General features: G+C 40.8%; 1 protein-coding gene across 3 annotated transcripts; it reads right to left on the bottom strand.

Moving 5' to 3' along the window:
* Nucleotides 1–714: 714 nt before the first annotated feature.
* Nucleotides 715–24,700, bottom strand: ahi1 (Abelson helper integration site 1). Of its 3 annotated transcripts, none has more exons than XM_023839295.2 (27): nucleotides 24,529–24,700; nucleotides 23,907–23,981; nucleotides 23,493–23,617; nucleotides 22,729–23,330; nucleotides 21,647–21,798; nucleotides 20,558–20,744; nucleotides 20,262–20,454; nucleotides 20,055–20,150; nucleotides 19,759–19,944; nucleotides 18,922–19,074; nucleotides 17,480–17,612; nucleotides 17,249–17,372; nucleotides 16,870–17,099; nucleotides 16,408–16,514; nucleotides 16,088–16,206; nucleotides 15,467–15,597; nucleotides 15,047–15,187; nucleotides 14,514–14,713; nucleotides 14,295–14,337; nucleotides 14,041–14,099; nucleotides 13,462–13,570; nucleotides 10,850–10,908; nucleotides 6,467–6,535; nucleotides 4,630–4,792; nucleotides 4,432–4,526; nucleotides 2,885–2,964; nucleotides 715–2,435 (listed from the first exon to the last, which is right to left on the bottom strand). In XM_023839295.2, the coding sequence occupies exons 2-27, from the start codon at nucleotides 23,914–23,916 to the stop codon at nucleotides 2,282–2,284; spliced, it is 3,720 nt and encodes a 1,239-aa protein (XP_023695063.2). In that variant the 5' UTR covers nucleotides 23,917–23,981; nucleotides 24,529–24,700; the 3' UTR covers nucleotides 715–2,281. The 3 variants fall into 3 exon arrangements, with proteins under 3 accessions (XP_023695063.2, XP_023695065.2, XP_023695064.2); XM_023839297.2 differs by having other exon boundaries at nucleotides 4,438–4,526; XM_023839296.2 differs by having other exon boundaries at nucleotides 10,850–10,905.
* Nucleotides 24,701–24,803: the final 103 nt, after the last annotated feature.

Genomic DNA, 24,803 nt, shown 5'->3' with positions numbered 1-24,803 from the left:
AGTTGCACGTAGGCAAATCATGACTTTAAATAGAAACACGAAATGCAATAATCGCTAAATTATATCACTATCATGTGTCGTATCTGTTATCACGCACACCTGACAATCTTTAGACTGGTATAAATCAGGGGGAGCCAGAGACAGATGCTTCGCCAGGTTGCATCGTTAGCATAGTGGGGGGCTGTTGGCTCTGCAGATTCACACTTTTTGTTGTTTAAAACCAAAGTAAGGCCATAACTCACTTCTGCCACTCTACATATCAACTATAGCTTCTCTACATAAACACATGAAATGAGCACGACTGTCCCTCTCCACTAAGTGCCGATACGACACGTCCACTATGCAGCGTACCTTCTCAAAGCGTTTCGTGTGTAATAGTAATGTTAAACATATTTTCATCTAATGTCAAAGTTTGCAAAATGATAGAATTATACATGTTTAAAAGTCCCGAATTGCGATCAGAGTAGGACAGTTTGATATTGGGAGAACATTATTTAAATACAAACTTATATTAATTATATTAATTAATTGGATAAATGAATCCAAGTTATGGTACGTCCCCCTTAATTGTCCCCCCAGGTCTTACTCCCCTGGGTGTCGCAATATGATACTGATAAAAATATAACAAACAACGTACGTTAGACTGTCTTAGAGCCCTAAAGGTACACGTATTCATCGTGTAATGCTCAGTACATCATTTTCGGTTACGCACAATGAAACCAATTAAACATTTATTGACAATTCACAAGTAGATGTTCAGTGCAGAAAACATTATGCATTATTATCACATTGTCACTGTGAGTTACGATAATGTCGGTTACAGGCAGTCACGATTGGTGATTTTGGAACATTTTCGTTTCCCGATACACCAGCACATTAAAGTGAGTAGTTGATAAGACCAAGACTGGCTGTCGGCTCCGTCATACTGAACTCGGATGTTGCTGGAAACACAGCCAACATGCTATAGCGCATTTGAGACATCAGCAGTGTGTGTGCGACTGCAGCAAAGGCAGAAACAGCTTCTGCAAGTTAGTCTCCCCATGGCATCTATGGCAGTATAGCCAGGAAATTCAGACCAAGCTGAAAAAGAAAATAATTATGGCTATAGGGGCGTTTATTGCTACAGATATGCCACCATACTCGGTAGTAGAGAACATGGTATTTAGACAGGATTTAGTTCATTATCATTGTTATGATATTATAGCTTTCATTTTTTTTTTTTATGTACACATTTTGTGTGCAAATTAGTGTCCGCGTGTCAATCACGCGCGTCTTCACAGCTGGTTCACAGCTGTTTCTAACGGTGTTTGCTTTTGTACCTTTAATCATTTCAAAACAAATCCATCTGCAAATCTTCCGACCACATATACTGGTCAGGGTCACGGAGGACTCTAGACGTCCATCCCGAGCAGCAACGACAAGGCTGGGGCACATTCTGGATGGGATCCATCATGGGGTAAAACCACTATGACCTACTACCGAAGTGACAGCCTTTTTTATACGGAATTTTAAAATTTCTTTAAAGATACAGTTCACACAGTTTTAGCTGTGGGTATTTCCCAATGAATGTTTCAAAGTGCTAAAATATAGAAAAGTTAATAGAAGTAAATAGTGTAAGCCAATGTACAGTACAGAGTACTGGAGTTATTTTTCAGTGTAACATTAGAAACTGAAAACTTTGGACAAACATCTAAACAAAATGCATTACACTCTTGGTAACAAGAATTCACTTTTTTATTCCAAATGTTGGCTGGTAGATACTACCTTGGTAAAACCAAGATAGTATCTTTCATATAAGGATCAAGAAGTACAACTTCTTATACTGATGTAGCAAACCACTTTCAAAGCAAAATATCTGTAGTGTTCAGTTCTGAGACCCAGCAAGGCAATTTACACATTATTTTAATTTTTTTTACAAAAAAATACATTTATGTGAATGACATTCAATAAAACTAAAAAGCTATTTTAAAACCTACTAAAATGCTTAAATGCAGTCAATTTTCAACTTGTATTCGAAATACAAGTTAAATGGAAAATATTGTCTTATCAATAAATACACTTAAAGCCACTGTAAATGTACAGTGTAAATGACCAGGAATTCCTACCGTTACTAAAAATGAGCACTAACTCCGTTAGGTCATAACTGCTATCACGCGCAGCTAAGGTCCTTCAGTGAACTGTACAGTTTCAGTCTAAAAAGTGGATAAAATAGTGCAATTAATTTTCGGTCACTGCACACAGCGGTGACTGTATGAATGAAAGCGGGCCTTTCCTGAGTGCTCTACTTATCGGCTTCGAAAGCAGAATTGGATCGCCCTCTCTTTGGGAGCGGCCTGCTTGGCTTCCCCTGTGACGTGCTTGGGACGTCAGGGTCTGCAAAGGCAGACTGTCTAGTCGCTGCGACAGACTTCATCTTTTTCTTCTTCTTCTGAACCCTGTAGAAAAAGATTTTTACCACACAGAATGCTGTAGCGCAGCCCGCAAATTTCATTAAAACAACCGTACAACGGAATTATTGGGGAAAACAGAATCTGTTACTCAAGCATGCAGACAGAATAAAGGTGGCGTCGAATTCACTCATACAGAAATACTTTATCTAGCTGGAAGTCGCCAAGCCAACTGCATCCCTGTACTTTGTTACTACGGGAGTAACTACCAAACTTCCGGTGCCTTTCACTTTGACAGGTGACTCATACTGATTGTAAAGAATTTTAAATTACATGTCCGGTGTAATTCATGATAGATGTTGTACACATACGTAGTTTGGCCCTCAGGAACATGGCACTCGTAAAGCAAGCAAGTGCAAGGGGGGGCTGGGGAGAGGGTGCCAAAAGTGTTACCGTGGTACAGAGCGAAAGAGGCAGCTGAGCTCTGCCAGACTCACAGGACAACTGGTGCTTCTGGGTCTGCGTCGTGCTCTGAGATGAACCTCAGCTCTCTGGGTGAGCTCACAGCGCCAGGGATCTGCGGGCGGACCAATCACAGCGTGAGGTGGGCAGTGAAGATGCTGAGAAATGCCAACGTCGGGATGGCGGCAACTCGTAAAAAATAAAGAAATACATAATAAACAAAATACAACTAAAGAGTAACTGCCGAGCACAAACATCTGTGACAGAAAACAGCAAAAAGAGAACAAACAAAAAAGGATACAGGAAAGATGCAGTAAAGACAGACTTCTTCTTCTACATACAAGATGAATTTTAATTGTACATATTAAAAAATATATATATTTTTTTTTGGATACACCGACTCTGCTAGCTAGCAATGAAAATAGGCAATATTTACACTTCACTAATATGTTTATTCTACAGTAAGTCATTAAAAAAAAAACACATTTGGGGCCTTAAGGTTTTCATGTAGCAAAATAGCTGCTCTTTACCTCATAAGCAACCTTAAAAGAAATGCATTTACTTCCCATTATATGGGTGTGAGTTAGCTGGGTAGTGTAACTGTGCAAACCATGTTAATCACACTTCGGCTACGAACAAGTGTCACTGCATTTTCTCACCATGCAAGGTGTCTGAAGATAATGTCATGGAGTTGTTACAGATTCTCTTAAGAACAACAACAAAACATTTGCAGTTTAGAGCTTACTTATGATCCAAATGAATAATAAGGCTCAGCATTTGGATGCTGTGCTTGGCTGCTTTGTGATTTTTAATTATTTCTGTTCATACCAGTGGAACAGTAGGCATGAGGGCATACTCATATATAAAGGGCGGCGATAACCATGGCATAGATATAGGCTACACACATCAATTTAGCACTTGAGACTAGGAAAATCACTGTATGACAAAACAATTCAGCCTGCTTTCACTGAGGTGTGAAAGTTAAGCATTCAGTAAAGGGACAAAAAACATTTAAGTATCACTTTGACGATGATTCAGTCCGGAGATAACTCCCTTTTGTGGGCAGCCCTCAAAATTCATTAGATGAGATTTTTCTGAATACTTTAGTTTCATTTTACAATATCATTGCCTTATGGTAGAATCTACAAAAAAGTTTTTGCAGGTTTTAAGGGATAGTTTCAGAAGAGAAATTCAGCTGTTTGGACAAAATAGTTGAAACTTTGAAGGTCCTGAAGTCTCATTTTTGTCATTATGTTCACCGTTTCGTTTCTCAGATTTACACTGAAGTAGGTAGTTGCTCTAAAGGGAAATGCAGACAGGAGAGAACTTTTTTTTTGGCACCGTTCAAAAGAAAAATGTGTGAAAGCCTCACATGCGGTGTGCGTGCGTGTGTGTGTGTGTATACGGTATTATACAATATAAACATATTGCATGCGTGCCCACACTAAGAGATGCAGGGTTGAATTCTGCTTCTTATGCACAAACATTTTTTTAAGGTGCAACAGTTTTGTTCATATTCCTCAGAAGTCTGATCTAAAAAAAAAAGTGTCAGAGAAACGTAGACTAGGTCATTGTATAATACCTTTGCCTGGGTCGATTTTTCAGCTGATTGGTTCAGCTGATCTGACACAGAAGAGTCTGTTTCTATGGCTCTGTTCAGATCCTCTTCAAAATCCCCTGAAATGAATGATGGATCAAACGCTTTTCACTGTGCAAAATTAAGGCACTAAATAAATAAATAAATAAAATAAAATAAAATAAAATAAAATAAAATTCTTACTTTGGTCGACCGCATAGTTGGCGGGGAAGTAGCCCTGCCGTCCATCGGCCAGGCACCCAAACCACCAGTTTTCATTATCTTTATAGAGAACTTGGATAACATCACCACGGCACACAGTCAGCTCATCCGATCGATTGGCAGTGTAGTCATAAAGGAAGACGACCTAAAACAGAAACCATGACATCTCAGCTGTGTCAGAGGGTGACAGGCTGGCTTCCCGGAATTCTAAAGAGCCAGTGCATTATCAATTACTAAGTAATTAATCCTCTCCCTAACTTTAATCATTGACTGACTGCTAGTACATGCTACGTTCCATTAAGTTTAAAAAGTAACACACAATAGGTCTACATAATGCTTCAAATGAAACACATCTGAAACACAGGAAATTAAAAATGACTGATTAAAATGGCAGTTTGGGCTCCCAACAGGCAACAACCCCTCTATCCCACAAACGCCTCCACCTAGCTTTCCTACTTCAAACTACGTCTGAGCATAAAACCATACAGGGCACGAAATCATATGACGATACAGTCTACATTTTACTTTCTTTTGGTTGGATGAACTTATTAAAGTCTATACATTACGCAGAATCAGCCCTATCACATTTACCGAGTATGGTCACAGTTAGTAGTCTTATCTGTTACACTTCAACCATTAGTGGTTAGTGAAGGAAGATAGGCTTGTTACCATAAAAGTGACAAGTCTGTTCCAGAATTGAATGATTTTCAAGAACCTACCCGGTTCTCCAATACCCTCAGAAACCAACTTTGCAAACCCAGAAAGGCCCACTAACCATCAACCCAGTTTGGCTACTGGGGCTACAGACTAAACAAAAACATTACATTCAAAAGTTATCAGGATATTTAACTTCACTGCTTGGTTTAAAACAAGGGGGAGAGAAGAATTTCATATTGATCCATTTTAAAGTTGCACCTTTTTAACCTTTGGAACAACTGAGTCACCTACAGCAGCTAAAAATCCCAGCTTCAGAGAGGTGCGAAAACAACGCCCCCCCCCCCCCCCCTCATCACATGACACCTTGCAAATAAAATAAAAGGCATGCACAGGATCCATACACAGCACTTGTTAAATTAACTAAGATAGAAGAATTGCTTATGCCCGGTTTGAACGTTTATTAAAAAAAATATCTTATCCTTTTTCCACATAACCTTTCTTATCTCCCCCTTGTTTTAAACCATGCAGTGAAGTTAATAAATATTTGTTTATTACTTTGTTTACTATTTGTATATGTTGTTTTTTTCTATATTTTAGCACTTTGAAAGTTTTGTTAACTTAAGTTTTGATATTATCCTTCTACCTTGTTTGTTGCACAGCCTAGAGTGGCAATTTCATTTCTATCCATCCATCCATCTTCTGTAACCGGATGTCCTTTATATATTCTATTGAGTGATGCTCTTTCTTTTGCAGTGGCATGAACAGGGTCTGCCAGTATAACTCTGCACAGGACAATTCCTCTACTAGTCCTGATGCTTCTTTATGTTCCCTGAACACTCTTATGTTGCCTGAATGTTCTTATGTTGCACTTCTGGTCCTTGAATAGTCTTATCAGGTTCTTGATTGTTAGAAGTTGCTATGCAGCTCCTGCTCCAATAACTGCTTACATTTGTACCTGGCCGTTCACTGGAAGATCAGCCAAGCCCCACTTGGGCCTAGATGACTCCATCACAACATGTTTGTAATGTTCTATTTGCCCCAATTGTATGTAGTTTTGGATAAAAAAGCATCTGCTAAAAATGTAAAATGTTAATTTGAAATGGTAATAAAATCTTGAATACGAACATCTGTACAACGTGCAAAAAAAAAAATGCAAACTTACCGTCTGCTGCATTGGTATGGAAGAATCGGCCTCGGCTTGTAGAGAAGAGGACGGACGATCATCAAAGCTCTGGAGGGGGAAAAGGAAGGAAATTAGGTTGTATGTGGTGAGCGCATACCACTGTCTTAGCAGGAAATGAGGTTCTATGTGGTGAGTGCACACCATTGACTGAGCAGGAAATGAGGTGCTACATGGTGAATGCATACCACTGTCTTAGCAGGAAATGAGGTTCCATGTGGTGAGTGCACACCATTGACTGAGCAGGAAATGAGGTGCTACATGGTGAATGCATACCATTGACTTAGCAGAAATGAGGTTCTATGTGGTGAATGCATACCATTGACTTAGCAGGAATGAGGTTCTATGTGGTGAGTGCACACTATTGCCTTAGCAGGAAATGAGGTTCTACGTGGTGAATGCATACCATTGACTTAGCAGGAATGAGGTTCTATGTGGTGAGTGCACACTATTGCCTTAGCAGGAAATGAGGTTCTATGTGGTGAATGCATACCATTGACTTAGCAGGAATGAGGTTCTATGTGGTGAATGCATACCATTGACTTAGCAGGAATGAGGTTCTATGTGGTGAATGCATACCATTGACTTAGCAGAAATGAGGTTCTATGTGGTGAATGCATATCTTTGACTTAGCAGGAATGAGGTTCTACATAGCGAGCGCACACCATTTTCTTAGCAGAAATGAGGTTCTACATGGTGTGCACACACCATTTTCTTAACAGAAATTAGGTTCTACGTGGTGAATGCACACCATTTTCTTAGCAGCATGTGACTATAACTTAGATGCTCCAGTTTAAACACACAATCAAGCCCAACAACCCTAACTGATAGACCCAAAAGACACAGCAAAGCCCAATACAGTATACAGAAATAATAGATATTTTTTCATATTAATTTTTAAAAATCAAAATCATTACAAATACAGTGTTTACACTAATAAAAATCGTACAAATGTGATTCATCCAATGTTTTCCAATAACTGCTTATCGGGCAAACACCAACACTATCACCACAGTGGTAAAACTAAGATCAATATGGATGAACAGATTTGGTTGTTTTACATTAAGTTAATAATACAGCCTTTAAAATCTAAAGGCCACAGATACATTTCCAGGGTCTTCAGCAGGCTTATTGATGCTAAGAATATAAAACTGTCCCTAACCGAATGTTAATATTTCCCCCTTTCTGAAAGCTTGCAAATCTTTAATGTTAAAGTCTTCTCACAGCCTAGTATTTATAAATACTCACATTAACTCTTTGAAGTAACATCTGCAGAACACGTCTGGGTGCATACTTTTCAGATAGCTTAAGCATGGAATAATTACACACAATTTAGAGTAATTACGACTCACAGAATATTAAAAATAAAAATGAGGCATGCATTCAAAAGAGGGACTCCACCCAAAAAAAAAAAATTCAATACAAAACAAATACCAGACCAAGCCTGTTTTCCAAAGTGATATCAGAAGATATTCTACTCAAATCTGTAATGAAATAAAATGTGTGTATTCTGAAAACAAGTGGCATATGCCATTCTTGATGCCAATGACAAAACCGGCATGTGTTCCGAATTAGCCAATTTGTCCAATTTGTTCAGTTATTTAAAAGACCCTAACATCATTTTGCCAATGTTGAGAGATCCCATTCCCACATACAGTCAAAAACATTTTTTTTGATGCAGACACTCATAAGCCATCTTCCCACTAAATGTGATATTCCTAAAAGGGATGTTTTTTCAGGCCTCAAACACGAAGGATCAATACTGAAATACACATCAGTTAAACACATTTAAATAAAAACAATTAAGAGAGGAATCACCATTTTTATTGGGTCTGTAGGCAAAGATTTGACAGAAATCTGGCTTTGAACAGTGGAACTTAAAGTAATGACTGAAAAAAATGAGTAAAAGCAGGAAGTGGCATGAAAAAGAAAGTACTACCTCACCAAAAACACAAATTTTGTTTTAAAACATGTGATGCAATAAAGGCAAACAACCAGTATGTCCAGCTATGATCAGTTATCATCTAGCTTCAACTGAAGCTTTCTAAATAACAGTAAAAGGCTTATCTACTTTAAAATTTTTCCTATTTTCAAAACGCATGAAAAATCCCATAGTAAGATGAATCATTAGCCCAAAAAAGGTACAATAATTATTGACCCATAAACAACAGCATATATTCCCTGTAGTTACTGGTTCGAGATGTGCTCTTACTTGTGATCAATTTGGGCGATGTACTGGAGTGTCAATTAATTACGTTGCCTTAAACGTGTTTATCTTTTATTTTGATTCTGCAGACAAAGATGGCTTATGTGAGAAATATTCAGTGGGTGAAGCAAAGGCGTGGGGAGAGAGATACACGCCTGGTCTCTATTCACCATCACCACGCGGTGAGTCATTTCTCCTGAGCCGCAACAGGTCGACGAGTGGCATCTGACACACGCACGTGTGCAGAAACACACACACACACACACACACACACACACGAGAACTCGAAGGGGAAAACCGACACCCACAAAGCATACAAATGAATGGCCAGTAAGTGGCAATGAGAAGCAAGAATTTAAGTACAAGAGCTACTTGCATTGGCTCTTGAAGGTTCTCCAACTTTGGCAAACCATTCACAGTTTAACACCATCATCTGGGGACTTGAAGGGGGGCGGGGCTAACCAAATTCCATAAAAGGCAACAATTGGTGGGATCAAGTGCTACTCTGCAGATCTTCTGGCTGCAAAGTATCATTGCTGAGGAGGCCCGAGACCGCATCGAAAAGTCTGATTTACATCACAAGTAAAGATATTAGCTTTGCCAACAGAAAACGGGGGAATGTCAAATGAGGGAGAAGTGATTTCTTATACGCCCAACTGAATGGCTCTATGTGGTATAACGGTTGCTCTGCATTAGCTTATTCTCGCCAGACAAACGCCCAACTTGCAATTTCACATTTTATTCACTATAACACAGTGGCATATTTTCCTCAGGTGACATGCTGTGTTTATAGGGGAATTCCACCCACCAGAAAAACTATTCATTTTGCTCTTCATCATAAAAAGCTTCCAGAGGAAATCACATTGCACATCAGCAATCAAAGAGCCAAACTGCTTCTCCAAAAAATCCTTTTAGCTCATGAAAAGACATTAATATCTATATGTATTGGAAGAGCTTAATTCATATGTTCTCCTCTAAACAACATTTGCAAACATATTGTATTATTCCTTTGCCATGACTTGCTAAACAACATTCCTAAATACTGAGATCTACTGGATTTATTAAACAATTTGCATTATTTAATGGAAGAGAAAGACTCCCTAACCTTTTCAAGTTTCTAATCTTCCATAATCATCCGAAGTACTATAAAAAAGGAGAGTGCAAGCTGGAATGAAGAAAAACACTTGCTAGAAACTACCAATTAAGTGACTATAAAAAGGTTTATTTCATTCCTAGATAAAATATCCGCTGTACATTTCTAAACAGCTTAAGTTGTTAGTTGAACCTGCTCAATCATAGAAAATAGCAGTTTCTCCTACAAGTGACACTACGATAAGGATTTTTATAAGTAGAAAGCTTATATTTAATGCGCTATGAAGTATGCATAGTGTATCTCTGTACATGCATTTGTCACAGTACTTACGTGTACATATTCAGCAGACACTATTATCCAAAGCGACACAGGTGTAATGGTTACAACTGCATCTCCATATTCTGCGCTGAGGCAAATAATTTTTTTTTTATTTCAGGGTTATCAGGTAAAAATGAAAAATGAAAGTATAGCTATTGTAGTTTCTGTTGCCAAAGTTCTTGTGATTTGCATTAAGGAAAGGTTTTAATTCCATGGGTTTTGCTGTTCGGTCTGAAATTCACAGGAACTGAGGGCATGTGATGCGCTGTGTGGATCCAGCAGAAGGGCTTTTAGGCTTGTTTGCTTTAGCGCGTCATATTGGTTCTGACAAGAAGCAGGGGCCCTTCGATGCTGACCCAAGCTTCAAGTCAGTGCTCTCACTCTTGCTAAAGCCGTGCATCAAAGCCCTCGTCGGATTCACAGATTTTGCATTGACGTGCTTTTTTTTTTTGGCGCCCAGCCATCGATTCACTTTGTTTTATTTTATTTTCAGGCGAGCTTTGGTTTTGTCACAGTGTGAAATATGTCGCACGCTTTAGCTGGGCTCCCCGACAGACATTACTTCGTCTGGCGCTCATAGCAGATCACCGCATCCGTAACGGTAGCCATCATAACATGACTGAACTCTCACGGCACTTCTGCAACTCTACAACAACTAGGCTTCCCAATGGCCACAGCGATGCCATTTCTGGGCGTCCCTACACAATACCACGATAAACCCAAGGAGAATTCGGCACGTCTTCCTTACCGTCTGGAGCCGTGGAGATAGCGGCTGGCTCAAACGTTGACCTATGGGGCTAAATCCTTCTGTGCCAAAAAAGAGAGGAAGGCAACATAATTAGGCTGATACAAAAGACAATAAGCTACTACAAGAGACAAAAGAAAGTCACGGTGTGCGTTTACAAATACAGTAATATCTATCTGTGTTACCTGTAATACAAAACCAATTTGATATCAAACTTTTGTGTTCAATATTAGAATTAGAATTTAGTGATTAATTGTCATTGTTGACACACTACAGCACACAGTGCACAACAACGAAATGTGTTCTCTGCATTTAACCCATATGGGACAATGTGACATAGCAGGGGGCAGCTAATTCAGCGCCCGGGGAGCAGTGTTTGGGGGCAGTACCTTGCTCAGGGTACCTCATTGGTGCCTTGTTGGTCGGGGATTCGAACCTGCGATCTTTCAATTACAAGTGCACTTCCCTAACCATTAAGGATTGAATCATGACATGTATTCAAGATAAAAAAATCCTACTGAGCTATGCACAATGCAATGTAAAGATTAGCCTGCCCTAAACCTCAACTAAAATACAGATTATTACCACAATAATACCCTGTGTGTGTCTGTGATGAGTCACACAGTATAAGAATATGTAATAGATTTTGTCCCTCTAGCACTATAGACAATTCCTGCAAAGACAGGACAAGCTCGGTCTTGTGCAAAACTGCAATGAGTGCATGCTCATTTGACCCCAATGCGACAAAAAAAAAACAGGTTTGTCCATTTACCGGAAATCTCAGCAAAACAGAACTTTTTAGGGTGAGGTGGAGTTCACATATGAGTGTCAAGAAAATATTTCACAGAGAAACAAAAGTATTTTTGTGTCTGGAAAAACAACACAGAAATCAATTAGAAACCATGAATCTGTAATGTACACTCACTGTATTACCACAAAGCTTCTCACTGTAAGGCTACAGTTTCATCTTGTGAAATGAAACATCTCTCGCCTGACACAAATACAAACATGGTTACAGATGAATTTTCACTATCAAAATCACAAAGTCTTATAAAAAATTTCTTATAAGTTCTGCAAGAAGAAAAGTGTCAAAATACTAAGCGCTTGGTTTTATGGATCCAAGCGAAGCCCCTCGGAATAAAAAGACGTGTCACCAGATACACAAAAACAGAAATGCATTCTATAAAGCCTGCAGGACAAAGGTATTTGGAAACACCTGACATAGATAAGATGCACATTGAGACAAGAGCAGAGTTGGAGAGTTCAGGTACAGAAAGTGAAAATGAAGACCAAGGTTTTGTTTCACCCAATCAGTTGAGTATTCCGACTCTTTATACTCAACAGTTGGTTAAAACAAAATCTTGGTCTGGATTTTTATGTTTCACTTTCTGGACCTGAACTATCCACCTCTGGACAAGACTAAGGAAAACAATGTGCTCTCTCCCTCTAGTGGTCTTTTCTGAAATAAATTCCAAACAGGCCAATATTCTGCTTTTAAGAACATACTGCATGTTTTTATTGTTTAAGTCAAGAAATAATACCAAAAAGAAAGAGATAAATCACATTATGATGTTTATGTTGAATCTTCCAAGTTACACGTAACACTCTCACACCTCACATTCTGCTGGTTGGACAATTTCAATACAGTTCATACAAAAGAATTAAGCCTCTGGCAGCTAAGAGACTGAATGTGACTTTCAAGGTCTGCTATCTCATTTTTCATTATCAGACTTTACATCAAGTTATCTGATGAGAATGTTTGCTTCCTTAAAAAAAGGAAACTGACTGGGATGTTAGGGACGATCCCAAGGGGAGATTTTCTTCCAAAACACTTTCAAATGCTTGCTGTCAATATATGCAGCCGCTTTGACTCGGGCAGGTTTCTATGAATGAAGCATGAAACTGGCAAGATGTCAAAGGAAATCTACATGTAGTCACTTGCAGGGCTGTCAATACAGGAATGGTTAAACCCCATGACGGCATCTGCAGAACTGAATCCAGAATTCCAGCAAACCCACGCCAGGGAGGAACTGTCTCATGGGAAAATCTTTGCATGGTATGTGATAGATGGAGGGATGGTGGAAAATCTCGAAACACAGGATGGGAGTTGATACTCAATGCTCAATAGGACATTTTCCAATATTATATTATTTTTCCTGAATATATGAAACTTCAGTTTTATCCACGTCATCATTTGGATGTGAGAACTGTATTAATCTTTAACAGTAGCATTACCGTCTAATTATCACAGATGTGTGGCAGTGTAACTTATTCATACCATTCAAGTAGCCGGCGTTTTTACACTGTACGATCAAATAAATGAAGAACATCAAATAAAAGAAATAAAATGCTACTGATTAAACGTTGAATGTGTCTTTTGGGAATAAGTTAACTCTCAGTTTCTCTTGGATCCAATCGTGGGTAACATGAAAACCAGATTAACATCGAGAAAAAAAAAAGTTATTCCAACATATTAACCTAAAAAGGCAGGACAAAACAGGACAAGCTAAACTGAAGGAGTTCTACTTAAGTGACGTAACCTGATAACCCTGCATTTATGCAGGTGCCTGCTGATTGAATCGGACAGGTGCAGTCAAATCAGTGGTGGTACTTACGAGTGCTGGTGGCCAGAGGTGGGTGCAGAACGAGAGAAGGTCCAGAAGCTCGCAACTTGGAGTGAGGGGACAGCAAAGAAGGGGCCGGAAATGAGAGATCTGAGCTCAGCTGCAAAATCAAGCAATCAAGCAATAAAATGTTTTATTTATGACATACACAAGTATACTCGGAACAGTGTGTAGTGAAATGCTTGATTTCCTAGCTCCAAGAATGAGAAACAGGGGACATAAAGAGGAAATATTAAACAAAAATCATAAATATCCATAAAAAGTGTGCAATTTGCAGTAAAGTGACAGGTGGTAGTGCAAAGACTCAAATGAACACACAAGTCAGAGGGGAATGAGAGATAACATAATGTAATAGGACACCGCTACAATGACGCATTACTGCTGTTAAAATCAGCCGTTTTAACTCATCCGCAACAACAAACTACCATTGTACATTTTCCTGAAAGGCAACATATTTAGTCACTTAAAAAAAGTGAAAGCACCATTTCTCACTGCAGTCTGGCATTAAAGCTGCATGACTGAGATAACGGTGGAGGTTGGTAGTGACAGTTGAGGTATTCAGGAGCTGACCGTGTGAAAGAGAGTGCTGCTTTCCGGAAGCGATTTCCTCCCCTTGGCAGAAACTCCCCCTGTGCAGAGACAGAGAAGGACAGGTCAGGCATTACAGTGACACACAGCAGAAAAGTACATTTCTAAATAGAGAGGAATGGATATCCTTAAAAGAAAATATTAAAAAATGCAATACAATTCAATTGAAACAATTTAACTGCAATGAAAACACACTGGTTACCATGATAAATACAGAAATATTCACAACTGAATACCTTGCTCGTAGGAGTCCAAAGCTGAAGGATTTTGATGTGAATTCTAGAAGAGATTACAGAGTTTAGATACTTTACGGAGAGATGTTTGGCAATCCACTATAACCATTCCCATGCTGTTACAAGAATAAACAAGTACTTTACTGTGAAATGCTTATGCCATCCACTTCCAGGTACCTATTCTAGCAGGCCAAAGCGATAGCCTGCGGCATGATGACTTACCAGCACGGAATCGAGCTTTTGTTTAACGTGCTGCATCTTCAGGGTGATGCGCGTGGCGCTGGCCAATCGATCCAGGGCAGATGAGGCGGATGAGGCGGGGTCCATCAGAGCCGGCAGATCCGCCACATCCCTGAGCGTGTTCCTGTCAGCTGTCCCACACCGATTCAGCCCTTTCAATCTCTCCACCTCCATTTGAGCAACTGAAATTTAACAACTTGTAAAATCACGCTGCCAAAATCCCCATTTTCCCATTATGATTAGTTCTAACACAGGGATTTAAATTACATTATTAGTTAAAAAAAATAATTACAATGTACTATTTGAATGATTCAAAAATTAATTTTGAAAAATGTCACATGACACATACTTGACATTATAGTATCCAATTTTAGCAGCATTTCATGCAAATCGTAATGCTAATATCCTGATGAATTGTAGAATGGATGATGCTCTTTAATCTTAAAACAAACAATAAACAGACTAACAAAATAAATAAGACAAACAAACAAAAATTTTAAAACCCCAAAGGTCACCTTTGCGGTCGTAGATGTAGACATGCACAGGCTGGCTTTCTCCAAAGGCACAGAAAGCGACCATGTTTTCATGGGGGTGGAAAGCTACATCTCGGAGGGGGGTGGGGTAACAAAGCTCAGAATACACGGCCACCTGGTCCCCTGGAACACAGTGGGAGCACAGCGGTAAGCTGACAGTCAGCAAAACAACAAAAAAAGCCGCACAGTATGACATCATGTGACAGTACAGCATAACGTGACTTGCAACATTGAAACAAAACAATACAGTCCAGAAAAGCACTTGGAAGATCTTTCCTTGGGATTTAAAGGCAATTGAGATGAAAAACACACATCCAAACCACAGCAACAGTTACACATGGCATTAACTTAGAGCGACAGCGCTGGAGATCAGTCTGGAAGGCTCTCGGGGAAAATATTCACCTGTCTCTGCATTCCACACGTAGGCCATGCCGTCTTCACTTCCTGAGAAGACAAAGCTTCCGCAGGGAGAGAAAGTACTGCGGATCCTCTCTCTGTAGTTTGTGGCACCTGTGTACTTCTTTACTGCCAGTCTGGAAGCACAAATACACACACACACACACACACACACACACACACACGCACACACATGCACACACATGCACACACATGCACACACACACAGCATCACTGAATATAATGTCAGACTTTCACATTAAAATATAAAGTATGGTGCACTTAAAAGCACCGTACAAGAAGGTCTACCAATTTTAAATAGTAACAAAACATTTATTATATTACTCAGAAGAAATTAGCCTCTTGATTGTCATGAACCAAGACTAATAACCACTAATAGCCCTTATGTTATCCAAGCTGCTTGTGAAACCGCAAACTTCAATTAGCATCAGTCCATTAACAGCAGGGGTGTAGGAACTGGGGAGGGAAGTGTATCCCCCAATATTTAATTTGAGTCATCCCTTTCCCCCCTTTTGGCTTTATATTAATAAGTTCTGCCCCCCTTCAATATCAAACTCTCCTATGCCATTGATTAACAGTAACTCCTAATAATGTCTGAATACTTACATTCGGAGGTCCATGACCCTCAGAACACTGTCTCTGGCGTGGATCAGGAGGCGACGTCCATTTGGGTGGACCTCCAGTCCGTTAATGGCAATTCCCTTGAGATCACTCTCCATTATCTCCTGAAAGGTAAAAATACACATTAATCCATTTCTTAAATAAAACACCATGCTAAGATTCTTAGAAAGATATCTTCCACTAAAATTTACTGCAACTACTTACTGCAATCATTTCAGAGTCTAGTCAGGACACTGCTCACAGCACAAATTGTGATTTTAAAAAGGGAGATTCCAGTCTGCAACCTCTTAGAATTTCTCTCATACCCTCTCGATGTTCCAGAGCCGCGTCGGATGCTGATAGGAGCCATCGCCAACTGCCATGTTCCACACGATAAGCAAGCCAGCGCTGTCCGCTGAAAACAACCGCAGCCCTGTGCAAAACGGACACATACATATCGATGACTGTATAACACTCCTCCAGGAGAGGGCTGTAGTGAGCTTCGAGCATATCCCAGGATGCAAAGGGCAGAAGACAGGGTAATACCTTGGCTGTTAGAAAATCCATCATAAGCCACAAAGATCCTTCAGACAATTTAAAAGAGACCAATTCATATAACTGCATATTTTTGGACTGCAGGAGAAAATTAAACTGACACAACAATAGGAAGAGCATGCAAACTCCACCACAGACCTACAACGCTATTGCCATGCTACACCATCACATACATCTTCATAAGTATCAATATACCAATAATGAAAAAAGCTATGTTCAACAACAGGCCATACCTTCTGCTTCGAAACACAAGGCATTAATGAACGTCTTGTGCCCCTCAAACTCATGTAGCAATTGACCGTTGACGTCTTGAACATTTAGGTCCCACACACGGATGAGACAGTCGTAGCCTCCAGTTACCACAAGGTTCTGGCCAACAGGGTGAAACTGGGCAGAGTACACAAAGGAAGGATGGGGCAGAATCTTCTTGGCCACACCACGAAGCCTCTCCATATTCCAAATTCTGCAAAAGTAGACATTCAATATACATCATGAGCTAGGAGATGATTAAAGTATTTGTCCAGACACAGTTTCCATATTTTGCTGTGTAAGCAATAAATAAGTAATTTCTAATATCTCACTCCCAGGTTCTCCAGAGCTATTGATCCTCACCTGACGGTTCCATCAGAAGAAGCAGACAAAAGGCTTTGGTCATCCCTGGACCAGCAGACATCGTACACGATGCTGAGGTGCCCATTGAAAGCGGCCAGGACTTTGCCCGATGGAATCTCGTAAACTGAGATGGAAGAAAAAGCACAACATCATGATGACATCATGTTAAGATGTTTAAAAAATGAGTGAGGCTGAATTTAAGACTTCGAGCGGGACGGATAGCTGACGCACCCACGACTGGGAAGGCGTCCCTGTCTGCGCAGGCAGCTGCAAGCCTCCGGCCGGCATGGGAGAAGCGCAGCACCAAACAACCCATCTGACCGCCGCGGAAGGACAGCATGGGCTTGTTGGGAATGCGACAGACCTTTTGGGGTTAAAGAAAAAGACAAAGGTCTACGGCTGTAGTCTGGGTCTATCATCACCCAAACTAGGCATTCCCAAACTTTTGATGTCCGTTGGGAACACCTAACCTAGACTGCACAAAAAATAACATTACGTAAATTAAATGGTTACATTAGATAAACTTTATTGATCCACAGGGGAAAAAATATTGTGTATGCAACAGCAGGATATGCAAGCCAGAAATAAAGGGTGCAGCCCTAGTACAGTTTGGTACCGCAAGACACAAACAACATTAATGCACCCACAATGGCACAAAAATGTTTCTCAAAGTCCATTTCCATTTACCTACAGCTAGGGTATAATTTGCAGACCCTTGAAGGTACAGCCACAGTGACAATTAAATGTACCCGCAAAGGTACAAACTGGTACCTTATAATGCAAAACAGTGCAAAAAGTACAGACAGTGAAAACAAGTAAATGTAGTGCAAAAAACTAAAATGTACACAGTTCAAAAAACAATCACATGGAATATTAAGAAATAATTGTGTGTAAAAATGGGTTCTGTTTGAGACAAGCTAAAAATATCCCTGTGAGAGCTCATTTCATGTGGAAGGACTGGTTTAGTTAGCCTGGTCACATTATGGTCCCTGACAAATCATATTAATTGATTAGTTAGTTAATGTTAGTTTAAAACTTCATTCTCAAAAGATCAGGCTCTAGAAAGGTCAGCCCATAAGTTAAATATATTAACAATGCTTTAATTCAGGGAGGCCAAGCTCAGATTTAAAGCAGCCTGCCGATAGGGGGACTCCGAGGGCCAAGCTCAGATTTAAAGCAGCCTGCCGATAGGGGGACTCCGAGGGCCAAGCTCAGATTTAAAGCAGCCTGCCGATAGGGGGACTCCGAGGGCCAAGCTCAGATTTAAAGCAGCCTGCCGATAGGGGGACTCCGAGTGCCAAGCTCAGATTTAAACCAGCCTGCCGATAGGGGGACTCCGAGGGCCAAGCTCAGATTTAAAGCAGCCTGCCGATAGGGGGACTCCGAGTGCCAAGCTCAGATTTAAAGCAGCCTGCCGATAGGGGGACTCCGAGGGCCAAGCTCAGATTTAAAGCAGCCTGCCGATAGGGGGACTCCGAGGGCCAAGCTCAGATTTAAAGCAGCCTGCCGATAGGGGGACTCCGAGGGCCAAGCTCAGATTTAAAGCAGCCTGCCGATAGGGGGACTCCGAGGGCCAAGCTCAGATTTAAAGCAGCCTGCCGATATGGGGACTCCGAGGGCCAAGCTCAGATTTAAAGCAGCCTGCCGATAGGGGGACTCCGAGTGCACCTCACCTGTCCCGGCACCCTGCCCCACTTCACAATGTCAGCTTGATCTTCAAGTAGCTGGGTGCTGCTTTTCTGGGCGACATCATTGTGGGGGTCACCGAACAAGGTGGTACCCCTCTCCTGCTGCAAGGCCGTCATGGAGCGGACACTGGGGTCCACCTGGGACAACAAAAAGGGGACAAAGACAGTCAATCAACCGGACAAGCACAAAACTGGCAAAATTATCATAAAAAACAGTTGAGCAATCTCATGCAGTACCATTCAAAAATTTGGACACACCTGCTGAAAATCATTTGTTTTTCAAAAAGATAACAACCCTAGAAACGCCTCGACATTATGTAGTATTATCTTGTGAATGAGCAGGGAGATGGAGTGCTGTGACAGATGACCTGGCCCCCCCCACAATCCCCGACCTAACCCCTATAGAGCTGCTCTTGGATGAGTTGGATCGAAGAGTAAGAGCAAAGTAGCCAATTTGTGCCCAGAAATCGTGGAAACACAAGAGAAGCATTACAGGTGGCTACATCTGGAAGCCAAGAGTCTGCAATGCTGTCATCGAAGCAAAAGGGGGCTATTTTGAAGAGACTAAAATTTGAGAAGATTTTGAGATGAATGTTTCTCCTGGTCGTTGCAATATCTGATATGTATTACTTCATTGCCTCGAGGCCTTTTACTATAAGGTGAATCACATAGCTTCATTTGAAACCCAAAGTATCAAAAAAAGTACCATATATTATATAAAATACTAAATAGAACTGAAATTATAATGAAGGAGCATCATGCGCACAAGTCTATTCATTTTTTTAAACGAAGGTCTCACTACAGACATGGAGGTGGACTCACATGTTCAGGAAGTTTGAGGCCTTTTATGGTGACATACAGCGTAGACGCATATCTGCTCCTGGGGTACCTCCTCCACCACTCAACCACTTCCACGCTGTGGGACTGTTTCTTCACCCTGGGAGGGGGGCAGTAGAGCTGGAGGCGGAGCTTACTGTCCACGTTCAGGACCCCGTTTGTTCCCACAAGCTGTGAGAGACAGAAGTGGGGCTAGGCTGAAGAGTTTCACTGTTATTGCAGGCATGCAGCACTTTCTGTTATTTTATCATTATTAATAAAGCGCCAGCTATGGACCGTACCTTGAGAAATGCCCAAGCAATTTTCCGGAAACCCCGTTCGTGCTCATCTACTACAACGTTGGCCCTGGCTTCATCCATACTTACGAAATCAAGGACCTAGGAATTTTTTCAATAACCATTACACATATCAGTACTAGAATTATTTATTATTTGCTTGTTTCCAAGAAAAAAAGCATGTATTACATTAATTAATTTATTACTCCTCACCTCAAAAAACAGAATTACTCTTGGACTTTCGTTGTCATCCTGGAGGAAGTACCCGAATCGCTCGTTGAAGATGATTTGCTCCTCCCACTCTGGAATTGTCGACTTGTTCTTCTTGAAATCGTACGGTTGGGTCATGATAGGCAGAACATGTTCCACCTTCTCCTGCTCGTAAAAAGACGAGACTGGGCGATGACTGTGGAAACAAGAAACAGAAACCAAGAAAGACTGTAAATAAACATCTTACGTTACAAAATGTGTCTGCAAAGGCTTAAACAGAAGGGATTCCTCTTCTGTACCTGTCTTCCTTTTTTACATATTTCCCAGTGACCTCATCAATAACGTGGACCTTCACCATGGGATGTGACACCAGCAGGTCAGTCTTGAGTTGGTCTGTCCTGTGGACATAGACCCCCAGCACCAGACTGTCGTCGAAAACAGGCTTAGGAGGCTCCTTGTTTTCTACCTCACTGTCCTCTATCACAGCTGCCAGCAGACAGAAAACAAATCTGAATGGTAAATACTTCCTTCATTGTCTTAAAATTAACATTAAAACATTAAACATTAAAACATATTGAAGTCTATCTTATACAACCCACCTCGTCTGCTTCAATCTCAAGGCACAGGATATTTATCAGTACCTAGAGTAGAATGAACTACGGCAGGCTGCAGAGCGTTCTTCTATAGAGCTCTGCAGCTGTGCAATAGTCTTCCAACAGATGTGCAGGATTCAGGTTCATTCTCAATATTCAGTTCTAGACTAAAAACACACTTGTTCAGTCTAGCTTATAGGGACTCTAGTTCTAGCTCTAGCTAGCTCACCCCCAGCCAGGCCTATAGTGTGAGGTGCCGAGCTTTGGATGAACTGTATTGTCAGTGCTGTCACTCTAGCTTCACACTCCCTTGCAGAACTGGAGTGCTGACGTTTCAGGGACTCCCCATGCCTGCACTCCCACCTGCCTCTCCCTCCTACTCATGCTGCTATACCCATATCTGCCAGTGCTTACACACTGCACTCACCTAACAGTGATTCTGCATGTACAACTAGACTTAAATCGGAGTATATAAAACAGACCTCTGTTAATCTGACTTCCTCTGCTGCCCCCTGGAGGATGGGCTCCCACTTTGAGTCTGGTTCCTCCCAAGGTTTCTACCTACTAGGGAATTTTTCCTTGCCACCATCACCTCTGACTTGCTCTCTGGGATCATTAGGCAAGGAAAATGTAAAATGCTTTGACAAAAACGTGATGTTGCTGAAATGCCCCATACAAATTAAACTGAATTATATACCATTCAAATGAATTTTCTAGCAAAATCCCACGTTCTTCTAGCTTTTGCTGTTTATAACAATTATATCCATTGTGAACACCACCCACAGAGACACATACCCTTGGTTTTCCTCTTTTTCGTTTTCCCCGTCTGCTCTTCCTCATTTATCGGTTGTTCCCTCGATCCCTCTCTCTCTGCGTCTAAGGAAACCATCACCTGTTTGGTCAGGTGCTTCCTGGAGGCATCCTCTGGTTGGGTTTCCAGCCCTGATCTATACAAATAAAAAATGAGAAAACACACAATGGTAAAACCATAAGTGACGTAAAGGCACAGGATTTTTGACAACTTAAGTTCCAACTCCTACTGAAATGAATGACAAAAACGTTTTCAATCTCACTAGTGAAAAGGGAATTTCCAATAAAGAACTGTCATTGTTACTAGTTAAAACAGTATTTCTGATATCAATAATATGCATTTTAAATAAAGTAGAATTTCAGATATCAGACATACACCTTATAACTAGATTTTGCATAGTAACTAGTTAATAATAACAATCGATACTTTATTGATCACTGGAGGGAAACTGCCTTTACACCTCCTGCAACTCACTCTTTGTAAAGTTGCCCATGAAGGGCAGCTACCCATTGGGGTGCCCAGGGAGCTGGGGGTTAAGGGACATGCTCAAGGACCCACAGATATGCTAAGGCTGGGTTTGAACCAGTGAACTTCTGATTACAGGCACAAAGGTTTAGCCCATGGAGCCACACGCTGCCCTTGCTCACATTCTGACATTGAATTCATGATGTCCACTAGAAATTAAATAATAGCTAAAACCTCATGCCATACATTTGTTCATCTCTAGCATTACAGCCACATCCTCCTGAGATTAAGGGGAAAAAAGTTTTTTTGTTAACATAAGTGTAGGGATGATAAAACGCACACCCTAAAACATGACATGTGATGTCATCTTGAAGACCTAACTGTCCACTTTAAGAGAACTTAATAAGTAGCATATGAGGTATGAGCAAAAACAGAATATTTTCTACAGAGGATAAAAATGAATTGCTGGATCTCAGGAGGGTTTATAAAATATTTTTTTTATGTTTGTAAAGCAAATTCAAAAACACTGATAGCATCAAAAATAACATTGAGAGGCTGTAGAGGCTTCAGCCTTCCGTATCCCGCCCTTTTCCCATGTTACCCTGCATCCCCCCCGGTCTCCTGTGATCTCAGCTTCTTCTTCATCTTCTTCCTTTCACTGTCATTGTTCAAAGCCACCTCCTGCTCGGGGCTACTCCTCCTGGCAGGAGGCTTTTTGCTCGACGTCGGCTTCCCGGCCCGCTGTTCCTCCCGGGCAATCTGCTGCTGGTACTCCTGGAGGAGCTCGTCGTCTGCCTCCACCTGCCGTTCCCGTGCTCCATCCTCCCGCTTTCCCTTCCTTTTCCCCTTCTTTTCATTCCCCACTTTCCTCCCTCGGGCTTCCTCTCCTTCCGGAACGGCTTTCAGAATAGCCACCTGGGTGGACCTGGATCCACCCTCGTCGGCCCGGGTGATGGGGTGGGAGACATCACCTTCAGGCAGGGGTAACGGAAGATCCCTTTTGCCCTTCTTCCTGCCCCGGGATGATTTACCGCCCTCTGGCACCTCACTGTCGTTGTTGACCTTCTCTGACAATTCCTTCTCCCGCAGCCTGTTCTTGGTGTAGCGTGGACTGCTCTGATCAGGCTGGTATGTGTTCTTGAGGATGGTCTCATCATCTTCTGTACCTTTGTTAAGGCCAAGGTTTTTCTTCAAGGTTTCAAGCTGAAGGAGAACACAAACACTCAGTCGGGATACCAAATAAAATTCCACTAAAATAATTACGGAACACTGCAAAACTTGTACAGAGGTTAAAGCTTTTTTTTTTTTTTTTAGACATGTATGAGGGCTTTATAGCTTTTGCTCTTTCAACATGGTCCTATGTACCGCTATACTCTCTTCTGGTTGGCTGCTCTTCTTCTTTGATTTCTTTTTCTCTGCTGGAGCATCGGTGTACCTCTTCAGCACTTCATCAAATCTGGCCTTAGTCTTTGCTCTGGCTTCACTCTCCCCTTGAGCAAAATAAAAGACTGAAATGTCCTTTCACATATTTTACAAAACCCCAAAACCCCGCACAAGCAGCATTTAATGCAATGCGAAATATCTTTATGAGACATCATTATAAGAAGTAGGCTTTAAATTTAAGTTATAATTCTGTACTCTTTCATATTTAACTAACAAAACTAATCAGGAATTGATCTTCCTAATTTAATCATGTTGTATATGATCTTGCTAACAGTCTGACACACAGATCTGTAGAAGAATAACTCTAAAGCAGAATGCTTAAGTAATCGCACTTACCAGCTGGCATATTTGAGTCTTAGGAAGAATTTCATACTGCATATAAAAAATCAATTATTCTCATCCAAGAATCAGCTGAAAAAGAACAGATATACGAGATAAGACCCATGTATGTAATACAGTAAAACTGCATCTACTGTCGTTTTTTTCATGAGAATTAATTCGATTATTATTTCGAGAGCTGTAACTTTGACGTTTGCAGAACATTGTTCTGATATTCCAGTGATTCTGCATATTTTTTCCAATATGTAGCAAAACGAAATAGTCAAGAAAACTGTTACCATGCGGTACTTTAAAGACACTTCGATTTACTTTAAATCGTCGTTATTTACAACATTATAATATCGCATTTAAATGTAATGTATTTAGCCTTTATATAAGCATTGTCCTTCGGTCTTTGCTATTAGAAAAGTTAATGGCGTGACATGTTATAATAAGCAAATGTACTTGTTTAGTTAATCAGACGCAACAAAAGTACAGCGTCGAAATAAAAATTCAGTAAAATACGGAGGAAATCAAAAAAGAATTGTTCTCGTGCCACTCAAAAGCGATGATTAAACGCGTAACCCCTAACGTACCACACTAGTCAGCACCTATTTTAAGGGACTATAGTAGCACATACCTGAATATCTACATTGTTTTCGTGCATCCATTTTTGTTTGCACTGACCACCGTTAATCAACGACAGGAAAGGGGTAAAATACTGTCATATTTAGTGCTACAAAACTAATGCAGAAACGGAGGTAAACAGGCCGTTACGATGGTTTCTCAAGAAGCATCCCTGAGCCCGCCTCTTTGCGTGACGTAAACGACAACGCTACTCGATCGACCAATGAGAAGAAGCGAAACATTCCTGACTACGATGACCTCTGCACCAATGAGAATGGGCGAAAAAAC

Source organism: Paramormyrops kingsleyae, chromosome 14, assembly GCF_048594095.1.
Source record: "Paramormyrops kingsleyae isolate MSU_618 chromosome 14, PKINGS_0.4, whole genome shotgun sequence".
NCBI classification, from domain to species: Eukaryota; Metazoa; Chordata; class Actinopteri; order Osteoglossiformes; family Mormyridae; genus Paramormyrops; species Paramormyrops kingsleyae.
This window is presented reverse-complemented; position numbering and strand designations above follow the sequence as displayed.